Source organism: Saccopteryx bilineata, chromosome X (genome assembly GCF_036850765.1).
Source record: "Saccopteryx bilineata isolate mSacBil1 chromosome X, mSacBil1_pri_phased_curated, whole genome shotgun sequence".
Classification (NCBI taxonomy): Eukaryota; Metazoa; Chordata; class Mammalia; order Chiroptera; family Emballonuridae; genus Saccopteryx; species Saccopteryx bilineata.
This window is the reverse complement of record NC_089502.1, coordinates 15,038,220-15,062,241: the sequence shown is the minus strand read 5'-3', so window position 1 is coordinate 15,062,241 and position 24,022 is coordinate 15,038,220. Positions and strand designations below refer to the sequence as shown.

Sequence of the window (24,022 nt, the reverse complement as noted above, 5' to 3'; positions counted from 1 at the left end):
AATTTGTGTGACTGGAAAGAGTATAGTCCTTCTAAATAAAGACTCTAGCTACAAGCTTCTTTGGCCGTTGGGAGTGCTTTGTTGAGATGTAAATAGGAGGGAACTCATATTTTAAAATACATGCACATGTTTCTTATATTTTCTCTTTTTAAAATTTATTTATTGATTTTAGAGAGAGAGGAAGAGAAAGAGATTGAGAGAGAGAGAGAAACATCAATCTTTTTCTGTATGTTCTCTAACAAGGAACAGACTCTGTAACCTTGATATATGAGGATGATGCTCTACCCCTGGTTGGCAAACTGCAGCTCGCAAGCCACCTGCGGCTCTGTGGCCCCTTGAATGTGTCTCTTCCACAAAATACCACACGCCGGCGCTACCTCTATAAGGAATGCACCTACCTATATAGTCTAAGTTTAAAAATTTGGCTCCCAAAGGAAATTTCAATTGTTGTACTGGTGATATTTGGCTCTGTTGGCTAAGGAGTTTGCCGATCACTGCCAACCGAGCAATCCAGCCAGGGCTATTATCTCTTTTTAATAAGTAAGTTTCTGACGGTAACAAAGGAATTAAAACTTAAAGCAGTATTGCATAGTGGTTAAGACCCTACCAGGTATCCCCAAACTACGGCCCGCGGGCTGCAATGCGGCCCCCTTAGGCCATTTATCCAGCCCCCACTGCACTTCTGGAAGGGGCACCTCTTTCATTGGTGGTTAGTGAGAGGACCACTGTATTTGGCAGCCCTCCAATGGTCTGAGGGACAGTGAACTGGCCCCCTGTGTAAAAAGTTTGGAGATCCCTGCTAGGCTCTGAATTAGGATTGGAATTTGTATCCCACCTCTGCCATTTACCAAAGTTAGTTTCTTAATTTCTTAGAAACATCAGTTTTCTTATCTTTCAAAAAAGGAAAATAATAGTGTCCCAGTAGAGCCCAAGCTCCATGTAGATCAGGTGTCCCTGATACAACTTCCCCGTGCAGTGGGACACTTCTGCTTATCAGCAGGCCTGGCAGCCTCTTCGAGACTGCTCTTGAGGTGGATAAGAGGATGCTACTGATAAGTGCCAACACTAAATGCCACCGGAGGAAAGACACGACCGACACACAAATTAGTTGCAAGAATCACACAGGCAGTTTATTACTCACAAATCCTTTTGGCGTGCCTGGGTACAGCTTAAGGGGGCCCCATCGTTGTGCTCCTCTCCGCTGTCTTTAGTCAGAGCTCAGAGCAGATCGAGACAGTCCACATCAAAAAAGTCTGGGCAACTACTGCAGCAGGGGGGCCCTCAGCTTTAGTACCTTTTCTGGCCAACGTCTTCTAATAGGTGTCAAGCTATAGGATTATCACCTCAAACCACCTTTTTGGGAGTGCCTCACATGGAATCCCCTCTATGCAATCTACTGAAATGTTTACATCAAACCACTTTTTAAGATGTTCTCATTTACATTAACTTACAAAGTTAATGTAAATAATACCAAGCCACTTCTTATCTAGGTATAACTTCACACACAGACACTAACTGGGCTCTGCTCGAAAGTCAGAGTCTATATCACATTTACACTCACTATATTAATTCCTATCCAAATGGCATAACTTTATTTAATTTTAATAATTATTTTAATTCCTTTTATATATCTTCTATATTTTTGTTTTCTACATTTCTATATATTTAATTACTATAACATTATATTACTACAAAAAATAGTTCCTGTCTCATAGTGTAGCAGTCCCCACATGAATCTCTTGGTATCATCCTCAGCAAGTGTTCCCTAAGGTCAACTACCATGTGTGTTAAGAAAAATTTTAATGGAGGAACAAAGGTATTCTGAACATGTATTCATTCAACAAATAACCATTGAGGGCCAGGTGCCTTGCTCTGACTAAACTGCTGTACTGAACACATAAACCCTATTATTGCATAATCCCACGTGATTACAGAATCTTTGTGAGATAGGTTTAACATTCAGTTAAGCCTATTGGGTAAACCGAATCATTATCATTCAGGGTGCTTTTCTTCTGCTCCACCCCATAGGGGCTGGCGCCAGAAGCCTGTCACCAGGCTCTCTCATCATTTTCTGGCTGATTGTGAGTTGCGAATTCACATTCCCCCATTTGTATTTCTACTGTTTAGATTTTTAAACTTTTTTTGGTCCCTTCTTCTGTTTCCAACTTGCTCTCTCTCAACCGCGTGCTTTTAGTACAAGGCCTGAGTCAAATTCTTAGGTCCCTAACGCCTGGGCCAAACTGAGATTTGTTTCCTTGACAGAGGCGGATCTAAGGGCGGAAGCACCAGGCTCGCCCTGGGCTGGGACTTCTGAAGGGCCCCGCAAAACCCCAACTTGACACTTTTTTTCTAATAACACCAAGTTTGGCTTCATATGTGCAATTTTAACATGAATAGTACATGATATTTTTTATTTATTTAAAAATATGGTTAACATGTATTTTTATTTTCCCTCTCTTTTTTATGAGGTGCCCAAGATTTTCTTCTGCGCCGGGGCTTCAATCAACCTTAATCCCCCTCTGTTCCTTGATCTTTGTTTCTGAGCTACGAAACACAGGTCATCCCTTTTCTCTGCTTTTCCCACTTTTGTTTTAAGCCCTCTGCCCCGCCCCCTCACGTTCCCTCCTATTTCTTTTTCTGCGCAGGCGCCCCGCCCTTTCACATCTCTTCCCCGCCCTCCCCTGCCAGGGCCTAGTTGGCGCGAGATGGGCGCGGCTGCGACTCTGAACGAGAGTTCTGCTCTCACTCAGAGCCGTGTTAGCTGCGGAAGCTGCCGAATTTTCCTGCCCTGGCTTCCTCTCCGGACACCGCCCGAAAGTCAGGTTGCCCCATGGAGCTTTTAGGCCTGCATCCTGCCCCCCTACCCCGTTAGGACCCCTGTTTCGCGTCTTATTTCGCGCCTTCTTCTTAAGGTTTGTAGGAGGTGCAGTTGGAATGCCTGAGCCACGGTTGCCAGGGCGACAGCTTGGTTACTTCCGTTGGTTCCAGTGCTTCCGGGTTGGCGTTGCGGTGGCGTTTCCGACTGTGGGAGCCCCAGCTTCCCAGTCGTCTGATGAGCCCGAGCAGGTGAGGGGGAGCTCCTGGATTTCCAGGCTGGGGAGCGGGGCTGGGCTGCGCCAGGCCGCGCGGGACCGGGCTGGCCTGGTTCCCGGACTGGGAGGGGCTTAACGGTCCTTTGGTCTCTCTCTCCCCTCAGCCGAGTCCTTTCCTTCTATTTCACTCTTCTGGCATCGTTGGTTTTACTTCTTCGATTGAACCCTGCTTCCTCGACCCCCCTGGGAGGCCGCCTCCTTCAGGCGCCTCCCTTCTCTCCACGAACTCGCTCTGACAGCTGAGGAACTGGCAAGATCCTGCTACCCAGAGGGTGAATGGGTATCTTTCCCGGAATAATCCTAATTTTTCTAAGGGTGAAGTTTGCAACGGCGGCCGTGATTGTAAGCGGAGTAAGCAAACACCTCCATTGTGTTAGTGTGAGAGGTGCTGTTGAAATACGCTCCCCTTCAGTTTCTACCCCCTCCCCTCCTTGAGGTCAAGGCATTGAAGGCATCTATTAAAATGCAGTTCAGATAACTAATTGTGATGACAGCCTTTATCAACACGAATTCGTTTCTCAGGCAGGTAACAGCAGGGACGTGTGTAGTTCTCCGTCAGCGTCTCCTTGTTGTTTTTCAGGCTAGGGATGCTTCGAGTCACCATAAACTCCTCCCTCTCCTTCGTTCCCTGCATCATCAAGTTCCTTTGTGTCTCCATTTTAGGTGTTTGCCTCAAACCTCACTGCTAACAAACAGCTTGTCTGCTTACACCATCTTAAGCTAGTTTTCCTGCCTCCCGTTTGTAATCACTGCTTGCTGCAGCTCTGGTAGCCTAAATAAAATGTGCATTTCCTCAAATCACTTCCCGGCTCAAAATCTTACAGTATCCCTTACACCCCACCCCACCACACCCCACACCACACACACACACACATACACACACACACACGATATGTTCCTTATACTATATTGCTTCAATGAGATAAGGGAATTTTTTGTCCCGTACTGACGCCTGCCTCCAGATGCTCTGCTTTTCCCCACATTTGGGCCACTGTTCATCCTGCTCCCCCCAACCCCGCCTGCCTCCTTACCCACACATATCCAGATTTGTACCGGCCTTGTGTCGAGGCCCATTTTAGATTCTCACATCCACAAGCCTTGCCTTTCCAATCATTCAGACCCTTGCTGATTGTCTCCTTTGTCATACTTGTCTTTCTCTTATTGTTTGTATTATATGTTTTAGCACTTATGGTATTTTTTCTTTAATGAACTACTCTGATTTCTATCGGATTATTAGTTTTTGAAAGGTAGGCCCCATATTTTATAGAACTTTTATCCCCACCTCAGTGTCCTTGATTACAGAAAATATAGGTTGAATGTGAAATATTGTCATGCTGTTAGAACATTTATTCAGTTTTTATTTGATTTTCTTTTATTTTAACATGACATTTAGATCATAGCACATTGCAGGTTTGGGCATTTAATATCCTCTCAATAAAGATTTGCTTGGCTCTCCATTATTACCTCCCGAATCTGAAAATCTCTAGTGCCTACTCTTTCTTAAAGGAGAAAGCAAGAAAGGCACCCAGATTTTTTCTGATCAGATCTTTAGAGTATTGCAGGGTTATGTAACTTGCACTTTAAGATATTTCCCTCACTCCTTAGGCTATCAAATTTTTCTCAGTCAGACTTCAGAATGGATGTCTGCATTTTGAAGACATTTTTCATTGGTTTCTTTATATAATAAAAATATTTAAGGTATTTTATTTCTGTTTTAACTAAGATATGACTTCTCTCCTTTTATGCATATCTGGGGATAGCCACCACAATCAAAGTCATTGTTAGGTGCTTGGAGTATTTTACACAAGTAATCGTCTGCAACAAAAGCAAGAGAAGAGAATTAATAGGCAAAGAATCTCTGGGAATGAGCAAAGTGTAATGTACTGAGTGTGTAGTATTGGTTAGGTCCATCAACTTTCATGATTTCTCCTATAATATACATATAGGCTGCATACACAGACAAAGGCCATCACTAGAACCAACCATGTCCTTAGTGGACATGTACCTAACCCTGTGCAAGCTATTGCAGGAGTTATACAAAAGTGCTGTGAGATATGGTTTCAGCCTTTAGGGATCGTAACTAGTTAAGAGAGAGAATAACATAGGCAACGAGAAGATAAACCTCACCCTAATCATTATTTGTCTGCCTGAGGTTAAAATATAGAAGAGATAAGTGAAGTTTCAGAAAATATTACAGAACTGCAGAATAGGTGTAACATAGCATGCATGCTTGTGAATAGCTTTAAGTAAAAGATTTGGAGGTTTTAGCTGGCATTTTAATGATTCAGTAGTGTGATGTGGCCCCCATAAAAGTGACTGCAATTTTCAGCTGTAATAGTTGAAGTATAATACTGATGAAAATTTGTGTAGTTATGTAGCTTGAGAGAGATAAGGTGTAGGAGAACATGATATCTATCTTTAAATATTCAAAGAAATTTCCCAGGGAAAAAGTAAATTTGTTCAATATTACCTCTAAAAAACAGGTGAAAACTATAGGAAGGCAGACTTTTGGCTCAGGAGGAGGAAGGAATGTTTAAAATAAGACCTAATTAAAGATAATACAGGACTATTCATAGTGAGATACTTTTCTAAACTTGGAGGGAAAAGGATTTTACTATCAAATGGGAGTGGGAAGGTAGCAGTGGTAGCAATGTTAACCTAGCCAGTGGTTCCCAGACTTTTGGATTTCATGGACCAATAAAATTTAAATGAAAATGTATGAGAGGAGGCACCAATTAGGGTTGCCAGTCTTACTTTCTTAAGACACTAAGCAAAATCAACTACCAACTGTTGTTATCATTTCATACAAGAAAGGTGGTTTTAAAGAATGTTCCAGTGGTTGGAAGGCTATGATTTTCTAATAATCCTTTAAATTAAATATATTTGGCTGCAAAAAAGGCATTAGATATTCTTATTTTGTTCATTTCACCTCAGAATTGTAAAAGCTTCGTTAAGGCACCACTGGACAACTGACCTAGGATTCAGTGACTGGTCTTTCTGCTCCCTGCTATGGCTCTGCCCCTGCCTCTGATTCCTTATTGTTCCCTGAACCCTGATCTTACCTTCCTTATTAAAAGGCTGGATAGAAGGTAGTCAAATGCTGATAGAGGCTTTCTCTTGTAATGAAAAGAGTTAAAGAGGTAAAGAGAAAGCTTTGGGAATAACCGTAGCAGTCATTTGAAATCTCTGACTGTTTTAGGGTATCTATAAATTGGTCAATGGAGAGGGCATTCCGCCTCCAATCTCAGAGAGGGGATCTGTCGTGGCCCTTGCTCTTCTGTGCCTGCCCTCTCACATGTCACGTTTTGCTATCAGTTGTACTATTAAAGTGTGAGTATAGCTGAAAATGTTGATAAGATAACGTTTAGTACTCAAGACTCATTTTAAGCTGCAGCTGTGTGCAGTACCTAATTCCTACTTTGCTTTTTAGAATTCTTTTCAACAACTTTCCTCCCAAAGAGTTATCTACTTGAGACTGTATTTTAGATAAACTGGCTGATCATACTGTTTTGAAAGGAAATTTCCATAATTATTTTTGTGACCTCTGACTACAGTCTACAGTTTACTATCCTTTATGGAAAACTGTTCTTCTCTGCTTAGTTACAGAGAGTTCCTTATCTTAAAACAAAGCAAAACCTTGGCTCCCCTAAAAAGAGACTGTGACTCAGTGGTGCTAACCCCAAATTGAGCAGTGGCGGAAGTGGACGGCAAGTAATATCTGTGAAAATATATATTGGAGTATTTAACTCTTCAAAGCGTAATAATGATAATAGCTACTAGTTGTTGAACTAGCTGCCAAGTACTTTTCTAGGTGTTTTACATTTTATTTAATTTTCACAACAATCCTATAATTTTTTGTTTGTTTGTTTTTTTGTATTTTTCTGAAGCTGGAAACTGGGAGAGACAGTCAGACAGACTCCCGCATTCGCCCGACCGGGATCCACCCGGCACACCCACCAGGGGCGGTGCTCTGCCCACCAGGGGGCGATGCTCTGCCCCTTCGGGGCGTCGCTCTGCCGTGACCAGAGCCACTCTAGCGCCTGGGGCAGAGGCCAAGAAGCCATCCTCAGCGCCTGGGCCATCCCTGCTCCAATGGAGCCCTGGCTGCGGGAGGGGAAGAGAGAGACAGAGAGGAAGGAGGGGGGTGGGGTGGAGAAGCAAATGGGCGCTTCTCCTATGTGCCCTGGCCGGGAATCGAACCCGGGTCCCCCGCACGCCAGGCCGACGCTCTACCGCTCAGCCAACCGGCCAGGGCCACAATCCTATAATTTAGTATTTATTATTATGCCCGTTTTATAATCCAGAAAACCCAGGCATAGAGCAGTTAAGTAATTTGCCCAAGATCACAGAACTAGTAAGTGATAGTGCCAAGTTCCGAACCTAGGAAGTCTGACTTCAGAGTCTTCATTCCTTACCACAGAGTCCTGGATGTTGCTTTTGAAATTTAATAATATACATTCTGTGAAGCTCTGAAAAAAAGGAATATTTAAAAGGTATCTGAGATTCCATCTGCATTACTTGGAAACTTGCAAATTCTCAGCCCAGACTCAGACCACCAATCAGAAACCCTGGGAGAAAAGGCCCAACAATTTGTCTTTTAATCCATTTTTAGATGATTCAGGTGTACATTAACATTTCAAAACCACTGATCCTAACGGCAGAAATGTGGGGGGGGGGGGAATCAAGAGAGATAGCTGAGAGTGGCGGGATAGCTGAGAGTGGCGGGGATAAAAGATGAAAATATTGAAGATGTCAGCTCTGTTGGGGGCGAGATGAGAAAGGAGAAAATGGAGATGAAGAGTAGAATGCATTGTTAAAGAACGTGAACTTCAGCCTGACCAGGCAGTGGCGCAGTGGATAGAGCATTGGACTGGGACGCACAGGACCCATTTCAAAACCCTGAGGTCACTGGCTTGAGGGTGGGCTCATCTTGTTTGAGTAAGGCTCACCAGTTTGAGTCCAAAGTCACTGGCTTGAGCAAGGGGTCTCTTGGTCTGCTAGAGCCCCCGGTCAAAGCAATCACTGAACAACTAAGGTGCTGCAACAGAGAATTGATGCTTCTCATCTGTCTCCCTTCCTGTCTGTCGGTCCCTCTCTCTGTCTCTCTTTGTCATAAAAAAAAATCAAAAAACAAAACAAAAACCCTGAACTTCAAAGAAAGACGATATTTGTATACATGTGCTTTAAAAGGCCAGGGAAAAGGAGATTCTCTGGATGTGTGGATGTTAAATGGCACAAGAAGAGGGATAGCATGTTGATGTCACTCCCCTGGGAACAAGGAAAGTGAAAAGGTGCTTAATTCTGGCCTAGTGGGGGGAAGTTGTGGATTGCTAGATCTAGATGAACTGAAACTCTGAAGTTTAGTGTCAAAATGAGAGGGCAGTGGTATCAGCCTGTGTTCTGCACCTGAGTCAGTGTGACTGAGTACCTCGAACTGCTTTTAGGAGATGCCTCAGCCTGTTATTTGAGCTCCAGGTTCCTTCACCACTCATTGTTTAGTTGATGTCCAACTTGGGTGTGCTGGATGGCCTGAAATGTCTTTGTTGGGTGGGAATGGGGCTAATAAAGAACTAAAGTGATTGATACTTGAGTGAGTTGCACACCTGCCCCTACAGCATGGCATTAAAGAACCCATTCATGATCATCTATAGCATAAAGCAGGATCCCCCATTTTCTGTCATTCCACTTGGTAGGGTTTTTCTTCTATGTGTGTTTTATTTGCCAATTTTGTTGATTCAAGTTATGTGACCAGACACTAACAAATGCTTCTCACTCTTGTGCCTTGTTCTGCTTTGTGTTTATTTTTAGCACCAGAAGAGTGCCACTGTAAGCCATGAGATGTCTGGTCTGAATTGGAAACCCTTTGTATATGGCGGCCTCGCCTCTATTGTTGCTGAGTTTGGTAAGAATGGGAACACTGCCAAATCCGCTTCGTACGGTACAGATGGCAGCTTGTGGTGGACGCTAGAGAAAAAGTAAAAAGAAAGGCCCTATTTGTTTTAAAAACTATTCTCTCAAAGCTATCAAGTAACCTTTTCTGAGAAAGTACTACTAATGGTATGGAAAGTGAGGTTAAGAAAAGTCAAACTTAGGAAACTTTTTTAGTAATTTAATGATTTGTTAATTTGCTAGGTTTAAATAATATGCGTGAAAATACAGAGGTAGTTAGATAGGATGGGGTTTTCCGCTTTTTCCTGTACTAATGGTCTTTCCTTTATGACAAATTGTTTTGTAACTTTCTTAGTATAAGTATCCAAAATTGTTTTCAAACCTCTGTCCCATTTTAGAAGAAAATTGATTAATAAGATCAAAACAGAGTCTTCTCTATTTGATTTTAATTGTAACAATTTTTAGATTGTGTTTTTTCGTCTTCCAAAGTTCTCTTCCTAACTAAGTAGGTCACTCCAATCCAGTAATTGTTGTTGACTTTCTTGGCATATGATTTGTTGTTATGATATGAAAGTCATCGGTGACCAGAGATATATAACCACCTTGTTAGTTTCAGATCTGGAAATATTCCTTGAAACATATTTTGTTAATGTAATGACCACTTCTGTGTGTTAATAAGAGAAAGAAGTTTTGTTGAAGAAAAATTCTCCCCAAACACTGTGCTGGTATTAGTCCTGAATTAACCTAAGAAACTAGGATGAGTAGACTAAATAAGACTGCCATTACCATTCATAATACTAGGAAACTGTCCATTTCTTGTAAACAGATAAAGGAAGAAAATGCACAGCCTTGTCATAATATATGAGAGTGTCTGGATCAGCAATCTCATGTTTTCCTTCCTTCTTTGTGAAAATTCAGGGAGATTTTAAGAGAGAGAAGTGGGGAGACTTGAGCTGGGCAGAAAGAAGAGATGGAGATAAATGCCAGGTGTATGTTACAGATGAAATTAAAACAACATTTAAGGCCCGGGCCAGTTGCTCAGTGGATAGAACATCAGCCCAATGTATGGACTTCCCAGGTTCTATTCCCGGTCAGGACACACAGGAGAAGCAACCATCTGCTTTTCTCCCCCTTCTTTCCCTATTCTCCTCCTGCAGCCAGTGGCTTGATTGGTTTGAGTGTGGCCCTGGGTGCTGAGGATAGCTAGGTTGTTCTGAGTGCATCAACCTTAGGCACTAAAAATAGCTTAGTAATGGAGCATCGGCCCCAAATGGGGTTGTTGGGTGGCTCCCAGTTAGGGTGTGTGTGGGATTCTGCCTCACTGTCACCTCTCCTCTCACCTAAAAAAAACATTTATAGTATATAAAGACCATCTTAAAGTACTTTATGATATCACAGTTTCAATAATACTCTGGGTCAAATCCTGCTGTCCAGCTAGGATACAGCAATTTGGCTTTAACACATAAAATCTTGTCTTCTGACAGTGGTATTCTAGTGTTCTTCCATGTTATAAAAAGGACGGTTTTTTTTTTTTTTTTTTTGTATTTTTCCAAAGCTAGAAACGGGGAGAGACAGACTCCCGCATGCGCCTGACCGGGATCCACCCGGCACGCCCACCAGGGGGCGACACTCTGCCCCTCTGGGGCGTCACTCTGCTGCGACCAGAGCCACTCTAGCGCCTGGGGCAGAGGCCAAGGAGCCATCCCCAGCACCTGGACCATCTTTGCTCCAATGGAGCCTCGGCTGCGGGGAGCGGAAGAGAGAGACAAAGAGGAAGGAGAGGGGGAGGGGTGGAGAAGCAGATGGGCGCTTCTCCTGTGTGCCCTGGCTGGGAATCGAACCTGGGACTTCTGCACACCAGGCCGACGCTCTACCACTGAGCCAACCGGCCAGGGCCAAAAAGGACGTTGTTTAATGTTTTAAAAATTGTCATTGGCATACTTCAGTCAACATTTAACTAGGACTCATTGAAAAAACTTATAAATGAGTGTGTTCCTTCATAGGAACTTTTCCTGTGGATCTAACCAAAACACGACTGCAAGTGCAAGGCCAGAGCATTGATGCCCGCTTCAAAGAGATAAAATACCGAGGGATGTTCCATGCCCTGTTCCGAATCTGTAGAGAAGAAGGTGTACTGGCTCTGTATTCAGGGTAATACTTCATTCTTTCTTCATATTGTGAGTAGAAATCCTTTTTAAGGAAACCACTCCTGTGTTTCAGCTGTCTCATAGTTTATGCCATTCATATTTACTGTTTCAACTTGTTTTATTTTTATTTATTTATTCATTTTAGAAGAGAGAGAGAGAGAGAGAGAGAGAGAGAGAGAGAGAAGGGGGGAGGAACAGGAAGCTTCAACTCCCATATGTGACTTGACCGGGCAAGCCCAGGGTTTTGAACCAGCAACCTCAGTATTCCAGGTCGAGGCTTTATCCACTGCGCCACCACAGGTCACTGTTTCAACTTGTAATTGGATATTGATGTGCTCATTTATACAGGCGCTCCCTGGGTTAGGAATGAGAGAGGTTCTGTAGGTTTGTTTTTCAGTTGAATTTGTATGTACGTTGGGACAGGTCCATTTACCTATTAAATGCAACTTAGATGTTTCTCTTAACATACTATTTATTTTTACCTTTCTGTGCATATAAATGCTTAAACATTTTCAAACCTACAGAACCTATCTTGTTCATAACCTGGGGACTGCCGGTATTTCACTTGCTTAAAGCCTTGAGTTTTGGGTTTGTGGGCAGGTGTTAGTGACGGTAAAATGGATGTTCCATTGCGGCACTGGCTTTTTCCTGTTTTTACAAGAATCATGGATAGACACTGTGAGCAGCAGCACCAGTTAACTGTATATTGATTTTTCTGTGATATTCTTCCTGAGTTGCCAAATGCTGACTTCTTTTAACATTTTTCCTCCTTAAACACTATTCTTGCAGTTTAAACAGAAAATGCAGCATGGAAGAAGGATGGAGACACATCTTTTTGGTCCTCTTCTGTTTAGCCATAAATTTGTGGTTTATTGGCTATTTTGTTATATATTTGTTAGTTTCCTAGGCCACTCCTGCTTCTAGGATACCAGTTTATAGCTCAGACAATGGACACCAATTTTATTATTAATCTATGTTAGGCTGAATTTCAAAGACAATTTTCTTGGGGAAAAATCAAGTGATACATCCGTGTTCTTTCATCATCATGGATAATCACAGGATTATTTTTCTCTGGTAGCAAGCAATAAAGTCAGAAATATGCATAGTCATCATTCTTTTATCCTAACTGGCTGAGCTTCTGCTGTCTTTCTCTTTATAACTACTAAACTATAGTTCTGGAATTTGGAAGAATCCTGAAGGATGTTTGAGTGAGAATGCCTACAGTTTATAAGCAAAACTTAAATAGAATGAAATTTTGGCTGTGATACCTTGTCTTAAAAGGATAGAAGATGTATCTGCAACTGCTAGGAAGTAAGGTTGATTTTTACAAAATAAATCTGTGAGGTGGGTCATTAATGGATGTGTACTTTTTCTACATTGCTGGATTCAATTTCCTAATATTTTGTTAAGGATTTTTCCAGGTAAGTTCATGAGAGAGATTGGCCTATACTTTTTTTTCTTGTACTGTTTTGAACTGGTTTTGGGATCAGGGTCATACTAACCTCATAAAATGAGTTGGGAAGTATTCCCTCTTCTATTTTCTGGAAGCGATTATGTGAGGTTGGTGGTAGTTCTTTCTTTACAAATTTTGTAGAATTCTCCAGTGAAATTATTTGGATCTGAAGATTTTCTTTTTGGAAACTTTTAAATTATGAATTAAAATGTTTAATGGTTATGAGACTATTCATATTTTCTATTTCTTCTCGATTGAGTTTTGGTAGTTTGTGTGTTTTAAAGAAGCAGTTCGTTTCTTCTAAGTTGTTGAATTTAAGAGCATTAAGTACTTGCAGTGTTTTTCAACCATCAGTCTGTAGACCAGTCCACCAGAAATTTCTGCAGGTCTGTGAAAGAGTCAACCACTTTGGTGTATGAAGATTATAGGCTCAGTGAACTTAGTTGAATTCTCTTATGCTCAGGGTCATTTTCTGCCTTAGTGGTCCCCAAAATAATTCTACTATTTTCACTGGTCTCATGTGTAAAAAGGTTGAAAACTCATAGTATTTTTTTGTTATCCTTCTAATGGCTGCAGAATTTGTAGTGATTTATTCCCTTTCTCATTCCTGATAGTGGTTGGTGACTTACATTTTCTCTTTTGCTAGAGGTTAATCAAGTTCAGTGATTTCCAAAACGAGCTGACTTTCTGTTTCATTGATTTTTTTTCTCTATTTTCCTGTTTCAATTTTATTAATTTGAGCTCTTTATTTTTTTTCTTCTTTTTGCTTGGGTATATTTTTCTATTTTTCTGGTTTCTTTAGGTAGGAACCAGACACTCCCTCTTTTTGAAGCATTTTATCTTTTAAATTTCTCTCTCAGCACTGCTTTGGCTGCACTCCACACATTTTAATAGGTTAAAATTTTCATTTCCATTCAGTTCTATGTATTTTAAAATTTTCCTTTGGGAATTTCTATGATACATGGATTTTTAAAAGTGTGTTAATTTCTATATGTTTAAGGATTTTCCTTCTTGATTTCTAGTTTAATTTCATTATGGTCAGAGAACATACTCTATACGGTTTCAATTGTGAAAAATTTGTTGAGGTTTATTTTATGACCCAAATATGCTCTCTTGGTGAATGTTCCCTGGGACTTGAAAAAAAAAATGTGTATTTTGCTGTTGTTGGTTGGATTGAGTTAGGTAATGGAAATGAGTAGGCTATCTAGATATATATAATGTGCAAGAGCACATATGTATAATTGACTTTATTCTTTTTTTTTTTGTTGGCAGAATTGCTCCTGCTTTACTAAGACAGGCATCATATGGCACCATTAAAATCGGTATTTACCAAAGCCTGAAGAGATTATTTGTAGAACGTTTAGAAGGTCAGTATAGATTCCTTATTCTCTTTTGGGGTAATACTCAGAGGGATTTTTGAGAGCGTGCTTAGTGAGAAGTGTTCTCTATGGCATATGTGAGAATGGGTGACAGTCATTGCACGGACAAAGTGAGCTTGTACTGACTGGGGATTAATTCTTGCAGAGGTGATAATGTGTTAGGGGGATCTACTCTTCAACTTTGTCCCTTTCCTATCCAAAAAAAAAAAGGGGGGGGATTCTGGTCATCACAGAGGGAACATGAAATAAGCTTGTCCAGAAAGAGCATTGTCCTCATTAACAAGAGGACTTAACAACAAGGACTTCTCTAGCTGCAGATGTTGACAAGCTTTTGTTAGGTGGACTAATTTTAGGCTATTATATTCTAGATTCTGATGTACCTAGGGCCCCTTTAGTACTGTCATGTCTTTTATTTGCTGCTGCAACATTGCAGGCTGATGCTGTGCGAAAGGGTGTTTTTATCACAGACCTGGGGCTGGTGCATGCTTGGGGATAGCTGGAGAGCTTTCTGGTTAACAGTGTCTTTTGAATCATTTTACTACATCAACTATTTCTGGAGCTTCTTTGAAGGGTTCTCTTCCTAAAGTAATTTCCTTACACTGATTCTTCACTACGGTTCCCCTAGTTTCTATTTGTGGGCTTCTCGTTGTGAAGAGGCATGGTGAAGACTGAATTTTAACTTTTGAACAGTATGCTCTGGGGGTTGGTTGTTTTGGTTCGTTTTCGGTAGCTGAAGGATTTAGTTGCAAATGACTAGTTTTTCACATTTGACTACAGAGACCTTCTGTAAATAGAGGCTAGTAGATATTAAGGACAGTCAAAATTAATATTCAGATAATTTTTTCTATTAGACAAAGATTTTATCTTTTAACATTCACTCCTGAGCCTTTAAGAGTGATGATTCTCCAGAAAAAGTCTTAAAAAATAATTCTCTTTAGATGTATAAAATGATTGATGGGTAAAATAACCACATTTGAATTTTTGTGTGGTACTATCACTTACATGTAAGAATAGGAGATGTTCCAGTGTCATTTAGAAATAGTTTTTTTAAAATAATGTTTTATGTATTATTTTTTTGTATTATAATTTTTATATGTTTCAGTACTGATTTGGGATATAGAAGTATTTATTTTCATAAGCTTTGTGGTTTACTTTTACAGTCAGTTCTCTGACTAGCCTTCCCTTCCTCTGATAGCTCAGTACGCTGTTATCAGACACTGGTACCTAATACAAGCAGACTCTTTCTTTCTTCCTCCCTCCCTCCCTTCGTTTCTTCCTTTCTTTTTCTGTTTTTTTCTTCTTTTTACAGATGAAACTCTTCTGATTAACATGATCTGTGGGGTAGTGTCAGGAGTGATATCTTCCACTATAGCCAACCCCACCGATGTGCTGAAGGTAAGAGGTCTGGTGGCACTGGGTGTGCGCAGTGTGATGTGAAAAGAGCGTGAGTTGTGAGTCAGATTTGGGTTTCGATTTCTCACTCTGTCACTTGACAGGTGTAAAATTTTGGGCAGATCACTTAATTGCTTTGAATATCAGTTTCCTCATTTGTAAAATGAAGATAATTCAGTACTTAATCACAATAGGTTGTTAAGGATTATAGATAATATATGTAAATTGCCAATCATGGTACTTGGTAGGTAGCAGATACTCAATAAATAGTAGTCAATTGATAAGATATGCATTATACTATTAGTCTTCAACTCAAATATGCAAATCTCTATTTAAGGAAATCAATTTTAAGATCTCCTACTTTCATTTGTACTCTTTTCCAAAAGTGATCCGAGAGTGAACTTGTATATTTCATAGTCCTTTCCCCACTTTACGAAAGAAAGCCCCCCCCCCACCAGAGCTCAGTGTGGTGTAGTGACCTGTGATGTAGCTGGGATGCCAAATAGGGGGGAGACCAAAGTGCAGAGTTTTCAGAGGCTCTTCTAATAGTAATTAATCGAGGTACCTTAAGTTTATAATGTTCTGTCTTATACTGTCTTGCCCATATTTCTAATAAGAATGAGATTTGGCTTTAAAATAGCATGTATATTTTACCTTGCATTGGGATCTTCTGAGTTCAGAACCAGGCCTGACCAGGTGGTAGTGCAGTGGATAGAGCATCAGAATGGGATGCTGAGGACCCAGGTTCAAAGCCCAGAGGTCACTGGCTTGAGGGCAGGCTCATCTGGTTTGAGCATGGGCTCACCAGCTTGAGCACAGGGTTGCCGGCTTGAGCAAGGTGTCACTTCCTCTTTGGGAGCCCCTGGTCAAGACACATATGAGAAAGGAATCAATGAGCAACTAAGATTCCACAATGAAGAATTGATGTTTCTCATCTCTCTCCCTGTCTGTCCCTATCCTATCTCTCACTAAAAAACCCCAAAAAACAACAACAAAAAAAAACCCAGAATATAGGTTAGTGGTGCTGAGTTTTAAAAATATAATTGGATTTCTTTCAGATTTTATCAAAACACAGAATGAAACATTTATTTTAATATCAATCTTCATTGTCTTTTACCTCATTAAATGGCAAATGTTTCCTATGAACTTATTTAAACATGATTAATTATATTATGATTAATTAAAAGCACTAAATATATGATAAAATGTGTGAGAGGATCCCAAACCACAATCTTGGACTGTGACAATACCAATATATGATTTATAATCACAGTTGGGCTGTTCCATCCTTTTACTTACCCTTGGACGACTCTTTTTCTGATTTACTATATACATATTGCTTCCTCGCTTTTGTACCTGTATTTCTCTTTCTGTCCCAATGCCTTTCCTTTCTTCCCTTTCCTCATAAATTTATCCTTCAAAACTGCTCAGGAACAGGGTCAGGACTAAGATGAGGGAAGTGAGGTATTGTCCTTTGATGCAAAATGTGAGGAAGCATCAAAAAGTCGGTGAAACACCTGACCTGTGGCGGCACAGTGGATAGAATGTTGCCCTAGGATGCTGAGGTTGCTGGTTTGAAACCCTGAGCTTGCCTGGTCAGGGCGCAGCAAGCAACACATGAGTGATGAGCAACTTAAAACAACTAGGAGCTCTCCCCCTGTATACTTTTCGCTCTCCCCCTGTATAAAATAAACAAATAAAATCTTTTTAAAAACCCAGTAATTAAGAGAAATAAGATTTCTATGCAAGATTTGAAAAAAAAATAAGATGAATGCCAAAAATTAATGATGAACAAAGTATCAGTATTTTGTATAATTCAGCTTACTTGCCTCATTCTAATCTACTGTGCTGGATCCTGTCTTCAGTTATAGTTTTGATATTTGGTTATTTGGTTCATCTCGTATTTTTATGCATTAATTTTGATTTTTAGAACTATTTCATTAAGATATCTATTTGGGTCACTGAGGTGTGTGTGTGTGTGTGTGTGTGTGTGTGTGTTGCTCTCCTCCTTTTTGTGTCTGAGGGAAGTGTCACACTTGCTGCTCAGTGACACTTAGTACTGGCCGTGCTCAGGAACCACCTTAAAGTTTGTCTTTGTGATAATAATTTCTATTATTTAATTTGGCTTAGGCTTTTATTTCAACTCTTAGTAGTAGCAGTTGGCTTTCTGTGTAAAAGCATGTTGCTATTATGTGACGTTTATTACAGTCTAGAATTTTGCTTCATGAAAATCAGGGCTACACTTGGGCCACCAGCGTTTAGTGATTGCCTGCTTGCTATGATTCTGTATGTTGGTGGGAGGTTGTACCAAATTTTTCACATTCTTCAATATCAAATATTATTCTACAATGAAATTTTATGGTTGCTTAGTATTCCATTACAAGGATGCATCATAAATTTATGCAGCCAATCCTTTGTGGTTTTTGGACAGGTAGGCTGTTTTAATTTTTCACTAAACTAATCATGTTTTAGATGAATTGTTTTCTACCTCCACTGAGTACTTGTTCTTTCTTTGCCCAAGTTTTTTTTCAACTCCCGAAATGATGGGCTTAGGTAAGAAGAATGTGAGGCTGATAAAAAACATCTCTATAAGACATACTTTGGCACAAATGATATTCTACTATATATAGTTTGTCATTAACTTCATAATAATACCAGGCTGGTTTTTCTTTAATTTCCAAATGTTGTTTTCTTAATTTTAAATAAGTGAAACAACTGATTTCGGTTCTCTAAGAACAAAATGTTCACCTCATCTTATTTTAGATTCGAATGCAGGCTCAGGGAAGCTTGTTCCAGGGCAGCATGATTGGCAGCTTCATCGACATATACCAACAAGAAGGTACCAAAGGTCTGTGGAGGGTGAGTACTCTTCCTAATACTGTTCTATGCTCAGTCCCTAGAATTTGCAAAGAATATTTTCTCTATCAAGTCATAAAATTGTGAGTTGTCATCTTATACTGTGTAAGATTCTTAGTAACCCCCAAAAGTAAGGTAAGAAGCTCCTCATCACCTCTAAAATGACCAGAACCTATTAGTCATCTTTATTTCTGCTTAAAGTTTGGGGGTGTCGATGTTACATTATTTGAGATAGCCATTTTAGTGTGTTTAAATTTTCAGTGAATTAGTTCTTCAGTATACATTTTTGCCAATTTTGTATATACACAGCAATATCTGTTTATGGTAGTCTCTGTAGTGCATAAAGTTGTTACCTAAAATAAGTTTTTAAAACCTTTTTAAAGATTAAAGATGCATTATAAAATACTGAGAAAGCCTGACCAGGTGGTGGCGCAGTGGATAGAGTGTCAGACTGGGATGCAGAAGGACCCAGGTTCGAGACCCCGAGGTCACCAGCTTGAGTGCGGGCTCATCTGGCTTGAGCAAAAAAGCTCACCAGCTTGGACCCAAGGTCTCTGGCTCCAGCAAGGGGTTACTCGGTCTGCTGAAGGCCCACGGTCAAGGCACATATGAGAAAGCAATCAATGAACAACTAAGAAGTCACAACGCACAACGAGAAACTAATGATTGATGCTTCTCATCTCTCTCTCCGTTCCTGTCTGTCTGTCCCTGTCTATCTCTGCCTCTGTAAAAAAAAAAAAAAAAAAAAAAAAAAATACTGAGAAATATGTACATGAGAAAAAATTCATTAAGTCCCTCTAGCTAGAGATAATCACTGTTAACATTTTGTAGTATTATCTTTCAGTTTTCAAGCTACACTTTGTTGTTGTTCCTATAATGCTTTATTCAATTTTAATAACTTAAGATTATAATGTTAGTTAAGACCAGTAATAGAATATGCAGAGAGAGTACAATAGGAAATCTATTAATGGACTCTAAAAAAAGAGCTTTGCTTTTTTCTTCCTTTATAATTTTCACTATTTTTTTTGAGACAGAGAGATGAGAACCATCAACTCATAGTTGTAGCACTTTAGTTGTTCATTGATTGCTTCTCATGTGTGCCTTGACCAGGAGCTTTCAGCTGAACCAGTGACTCCTTGCTCAAGCCAGTGACCTTGGGCTTCAAGCCAGTGACCATGGGATCATGTCTATGATTCCATGCTCAAGCTGAGAACCCTGCACTCAAGCTGATGACCCCACACTCAAGTTGGTGAGACTCTGCTCAAGCCAGATGAGCCCAAGCTCAAGCCAGCAACCTCGGGGTTTTGAACCTGGGACCTTAGTGTCCCAGGTCGATGCTCTATCCACTGCACCACCACTGGTCAGGCTCAGCAATATTCTTATAAAAATATAAAACATACATAAAAGTTGAAAGAATAGAATAATGAACACCTACATACCTGGATTAAATGACTATTAAACTTTGGCCATATTTGCTTTATTTATGTGTGAATACACACACACATTCTTTGTTTGTTTTTGCTAAACTATTTGAAAGGAGCCTGACCTGTGGTGATGCAGTGGATCAAGCCTAGACCTGGAATGGCTGAGGTCACTGGTTCGAAACCGCAGGCTTGCCCAGTCAAGGCACATATGAGAAGCAACTACTACCAGTTGATGCTTCCCACTCCTCCCTGCCACTTCCTTTCTCTAAAATCAGTAAATAAAATCTTTTATAAAAATCTTAAAAAAAAACTATTTGAAAGGAAGTAGGAGACATCGTGGTATTCCTAGAAATGCCTCCTTATGTACCTCCTGAGAATAAGGACATTCTCTTACATAACTCCGGTACCCTTTCTCACACCTACGGAAATTCACAGGAGGTCCCCAACACCTCACATCGAGCTTACTTCAAATTTCCTTTATTGCTGAGACCAGACCAGCTTTCTTCTAGAATGTGTCCTCATATTTGCCCTGTATTTTCCTGTAAACGGGAAATTAGGCCCATTGGATTGATTAGATTCATATTAAACGCTTTTGGTAAGAGCATTTCATAGATTACACTGTGTATTTCATATTGCATCACACCAACAGGCAGCTAATTATTAGGTTATCCCACAGTTAGTGATGCCGAGTGTGATTAGTTGGTTAGATGATGTTTACTAGATCTCACCATCATAAAAGATAAGTTGTTTCCCCCTTTGCAATTAGCAGGTCATCTGTAGGGGTATATTTTATTTATTTATTTATTTATTTATTTATTTATTTATATTGATTTTAATTGTGTTTACATAGAGTCTTGTGTTGCCCTGAATGCATCCCCCCTCCCCCGTATTCCCCTCAACATCCCCTTTACCCCCCTCCCAATAGCACCCTCCCCCCTTCCCTTCAGGTTTATTTCATCCTATCATCCCCTTTCCCTCTGTCCCTTTGATCTCTCCTCTGTCTCAATTCCATTCCTCAGTTCACATTGTTCATTGCATTCCTCAAATGAGTGAGGTCACATGATATTTTTTCTGTCTCTGCCTGGCTTATTTCACTTAACATAATAGTCTCCAGGTCCATCCATGTTGCAAAAGGTAAGATTTCCTTCTTTTTTATGGCCCCATAATATTTCATTGTAGGGTTATATTTTAGCATCATACATGTATTGTGTTATCAGTAACCTTTCATCTAATGATCTTGGCATCCATTAATGATCCTTAAGTTTTTTTTTATAAATAATAGTAGGATGCAGTTTCTTGATTAGTTTACTCTAAGGCCAGAAAATGGCGCTAGCTAGAATTTTTTCACAAGCTAAGGCTAAAGGAAAGACAGCAATAAATAGAATTGGAGATTTTGTCAGGGAACCATGGCAACTTTATTGTTAGTTAAAAATTTTAGTTGTGGTAAAATACACGTGACATAAAATTTAACATCTTAACCATTTCAAGTTCAGTTGTGTTAAGCACATTTACATTGTTGTATAACCAGCCTCCAGAATTCTTTTCATCTACAAAACTGGCACTCCGTGCCTATTCAGCAACTCCCTATCCCCCCCGGCCTTATACTTTCTGTCTATGAATTTGTACTGGGTGTCTCATATGAGTAGAATCATACTTTTGTCATTTTGTGACTGGATTATTTTACTTAGCATGATTCCCTTCAGGTTCATTCATGTTGTCACATATGTCAGAATTTCTTTACTTTTTAAGGTTGAATAATATTCTGTTGTATGTATATACCACATTTTATTTATCGGTTCATCTGTTAACAGACATTTAAGTTGTTTCTATATCTTGGCTCTTGTGACTAATGCTCCTATGAACATGGGTGTGTGAAAACTCTGATTTCAATTATTATTTTTTTGACAGAGACAGAGAGAGAGACAGAGAGAGGGACAGATAGGGACAGACAGACAGAAAGGGAGAGAGATGAGAAGCATCAATTTTTTGTTGCAGTACCTTAGTTGTTCATTGATTGCTTTCTCATATGTGCCATGACTGTGGGGCTACAGCAGACTGAGTGACCCCTTGCTCAAGCCAGCAACTTTGTGCTCAAGCTGGTGAGCCTTGCTCAAACCAGATGAGCCCGCTCTCAAGCTGGCGACCTCGGGGTTTCAAACCTGGGTCCTCTGCATCCCAGTCCTATGCATTATCCACTGCGCCACCACCTGGTCAGGCCAGTTCTTTTATGTATATACCCAAAAGTGGGATTGCTGGATTGTATAGTAATTCCATGTTTAATTTTTTGAGAAACTGAACATAGCAACTTTTATGATCTACGCTACTTACATCATCCAGGCATGTAAGGTAAAAAAGTGAAGTATATTGTGTTATGTATTCTTTTGACACAGAAGTGTTATTTGTATATTAAAATACAGAATTATTTTTTCATTTCAACAAGGAAATATGTTTGAATTTTTCTTCAAACATATAGTCCTCTTTGTTTATGTTTTATTTTTCTGCTTTGATTATTAAATGGGAATTGGAAATATTTTGCTTTCTTTCTAACTCCATTGGGAGAAATAACAGCATGAGGACAATGATGAAGTGTAATTGGCACTAAGGTCAGACTTGGAGAGATAAGAGAGTGGTGGGGACTTTGGCAACTGGAGAGCACCTGTCCTGCTCATTGTTGCCATGTGTGATACAAGTTCAGTATGGCCAAATATTCTGGGCTGTCAAGAGAACCTGGAATCTGCATTTCTATGTGAAGTATTCTGGTTTTTTATATGTTGACAGCTTATTCAGCCTTCTGGAATCACTGTTTGGTCAAACAAAACATGTCTGCGATCTGAATTCAGCCTGTGGGATCCAGTTTGGGCCGTTCTGTTCACCAAAGTAGTCTTCCGTAAAGGTCATCGTCTAAGAGTTGAACAGATGGAAGGGTCAGAGAGGAAGGCACTGTTGGGCCAGCCAGCCTGATCAACAGAATAAAACATCTGGTGACAGCACAGCTGCACTGCCTCAACTATATATTTGAGTTCGAGATTTTTAGATAGATTGAATACTTTAATATAACAGGTCTCACAGAAAGCAGTTGTCTCTACAGCATGTTATGATTTTAAACAACATTTAAACACAATTTATTTGTAAAACTAAAACATTTATTGTGATTTAAAAAAAATATTAAACGACATACAAATAAAAATTAGCTGGTCTGTTATCCTAATCCCAGATGAAGAAAAATATTCTGGTGTATCTCCCTCTAATCCTTTACAAAAATTTTGCATATGTATGTACCTTTTCCCTAAGTTAGAATAATAATATGTAATTTTTTGTCTTGCCTTCTTTTTTATTGTGTGTGTATGACAGAGAGAGGGACAGATAGGGACAGATAACTAGGAAGGGAGAGAGATGAGAAGCATCAGTTCTTCGTTGCAACACTTTAGTTGTTCATTGATTGGTTTCTCATATGAGCCTTGACTGGGGGCTACAGCAGAGTGACTGACCCCTTGCTCAAACCAGCAACCTTGGGCTTCAAGCCAGTGACCTTTGGGCTCAAGCCAGCAACCATGGGGTCATGTCTGTGATATCACGTTCAAGCCAACGACCCCGCAGTCAAGCTGGGGAGCCCATGCTCAAGCTGGTGACTTCAGTGTTTGAAACCTGGGTCGTGAGTGTCCCAGTCTGATGCTCTAGCCACCGTACCACCACCTGGTCAGGCTGTCTTGCCTTCTTTAAGGCTATATCATAGGTGTCTTCTTTTATCAATATTCTTTAAGAAATGACTTTTTATGCTCTAGCAATCCTGCATTAAAATGTGAGCTGTGATAGGAGTATTATGCTAGTGAGTAAAATGCTGGTAGAGTTACCCCAGGAAGACTTGTAAGGAAGTACCCCTTTTGCCCGAGCCTTCTCCCTAGCAGCATCATAGCTGTTGCCCTAGTATATTCTCTCTGGGTACCCTAAAATTCTGTGAAATAAACTTTGAAGCTCTTCTCTCCCCACTGACTCTTGTATCATAGTTTATTTTTTATAACATCTTTGAGACCATTCACATACTATTAAATTCACCATTTTAAAGTGTACAGTATAATGGATTTTAGTAATTCACAGACTTGTTCCAGTATTAGGCAGTGATTTAGTGATTTGACAGAGTGACCTTTGGACTTCAGACTTGGAATTTTCTGTCACTTTTTAACTTACAACTGATTTTGTTCACTTTTAGATATATGTCACACTCCCTGTGTATTTTCTTGATTTCTAACATCACTTATGTTTTGTAGGGTGTCGTTCCAACTGCTCAGAGAGCTGCTATTGTTGTGGGAGTAGAGCTACCTGTCTATGATATTACGAAGAAACACTTAATATTGTCAGGGGTGATGGGAGACACAATTTTAACTCACTTTGT

At 40.1% G+C, this 24,022-nt stretch overlaps 1 protein-coding gene across 8 annotated transcripts in view; it reads left to right on the top strand.

Moving 5' to 3' along the window:
- Positions 1-2,694: 2,694 nt before the first annotated feature.
- SLC25A14 (solute carrier family 25 member 14) overlaps positions 2,695-24,022 on the top strand; it is a 72,603-nt gene continuing 51,275 nt past the window's right edge. For 4 of the 8 annotated variants that reach the window (XM_066249947.1, XM_066249948.1, XM_066249944.1 and 1 more), the window contains exons 1-7: positions 2,706-3,066; positions 8,901-8,994; positions 10,985-11,132; positions 13,854-13,948; positions 15,270-15,355; positions 18,116-18,211; positions 23,898-24,022. In XM_066249947.1, the coding sequence (XP_066106044.1) occupies positions 2,935-3,066; positions 8,901-8,994; positions 10,985-11,132; positions 13,854-13,948; positions 15,270-15,355; positions 18,116-18,211; positions 23,898-24,022 (776 nt within the window). In that variant the 5' untranslated portion in view covers positions 2,706-2,934. Of the gene's footprint in view, positions 3,067-3,196; positions 3,444-8,900; positions 8,995-10,984; positions 11,133-13,853; positions 13,949-15,269; positions 15,356-18,115; positions 18,212-23,897 lie in introns of all 8 variants that reach the window. The other 4 variants (XM_066249946.1, XM_066249945.1, XM_066249950.1 and 1 more) reach the window with 4 other exon arrangements.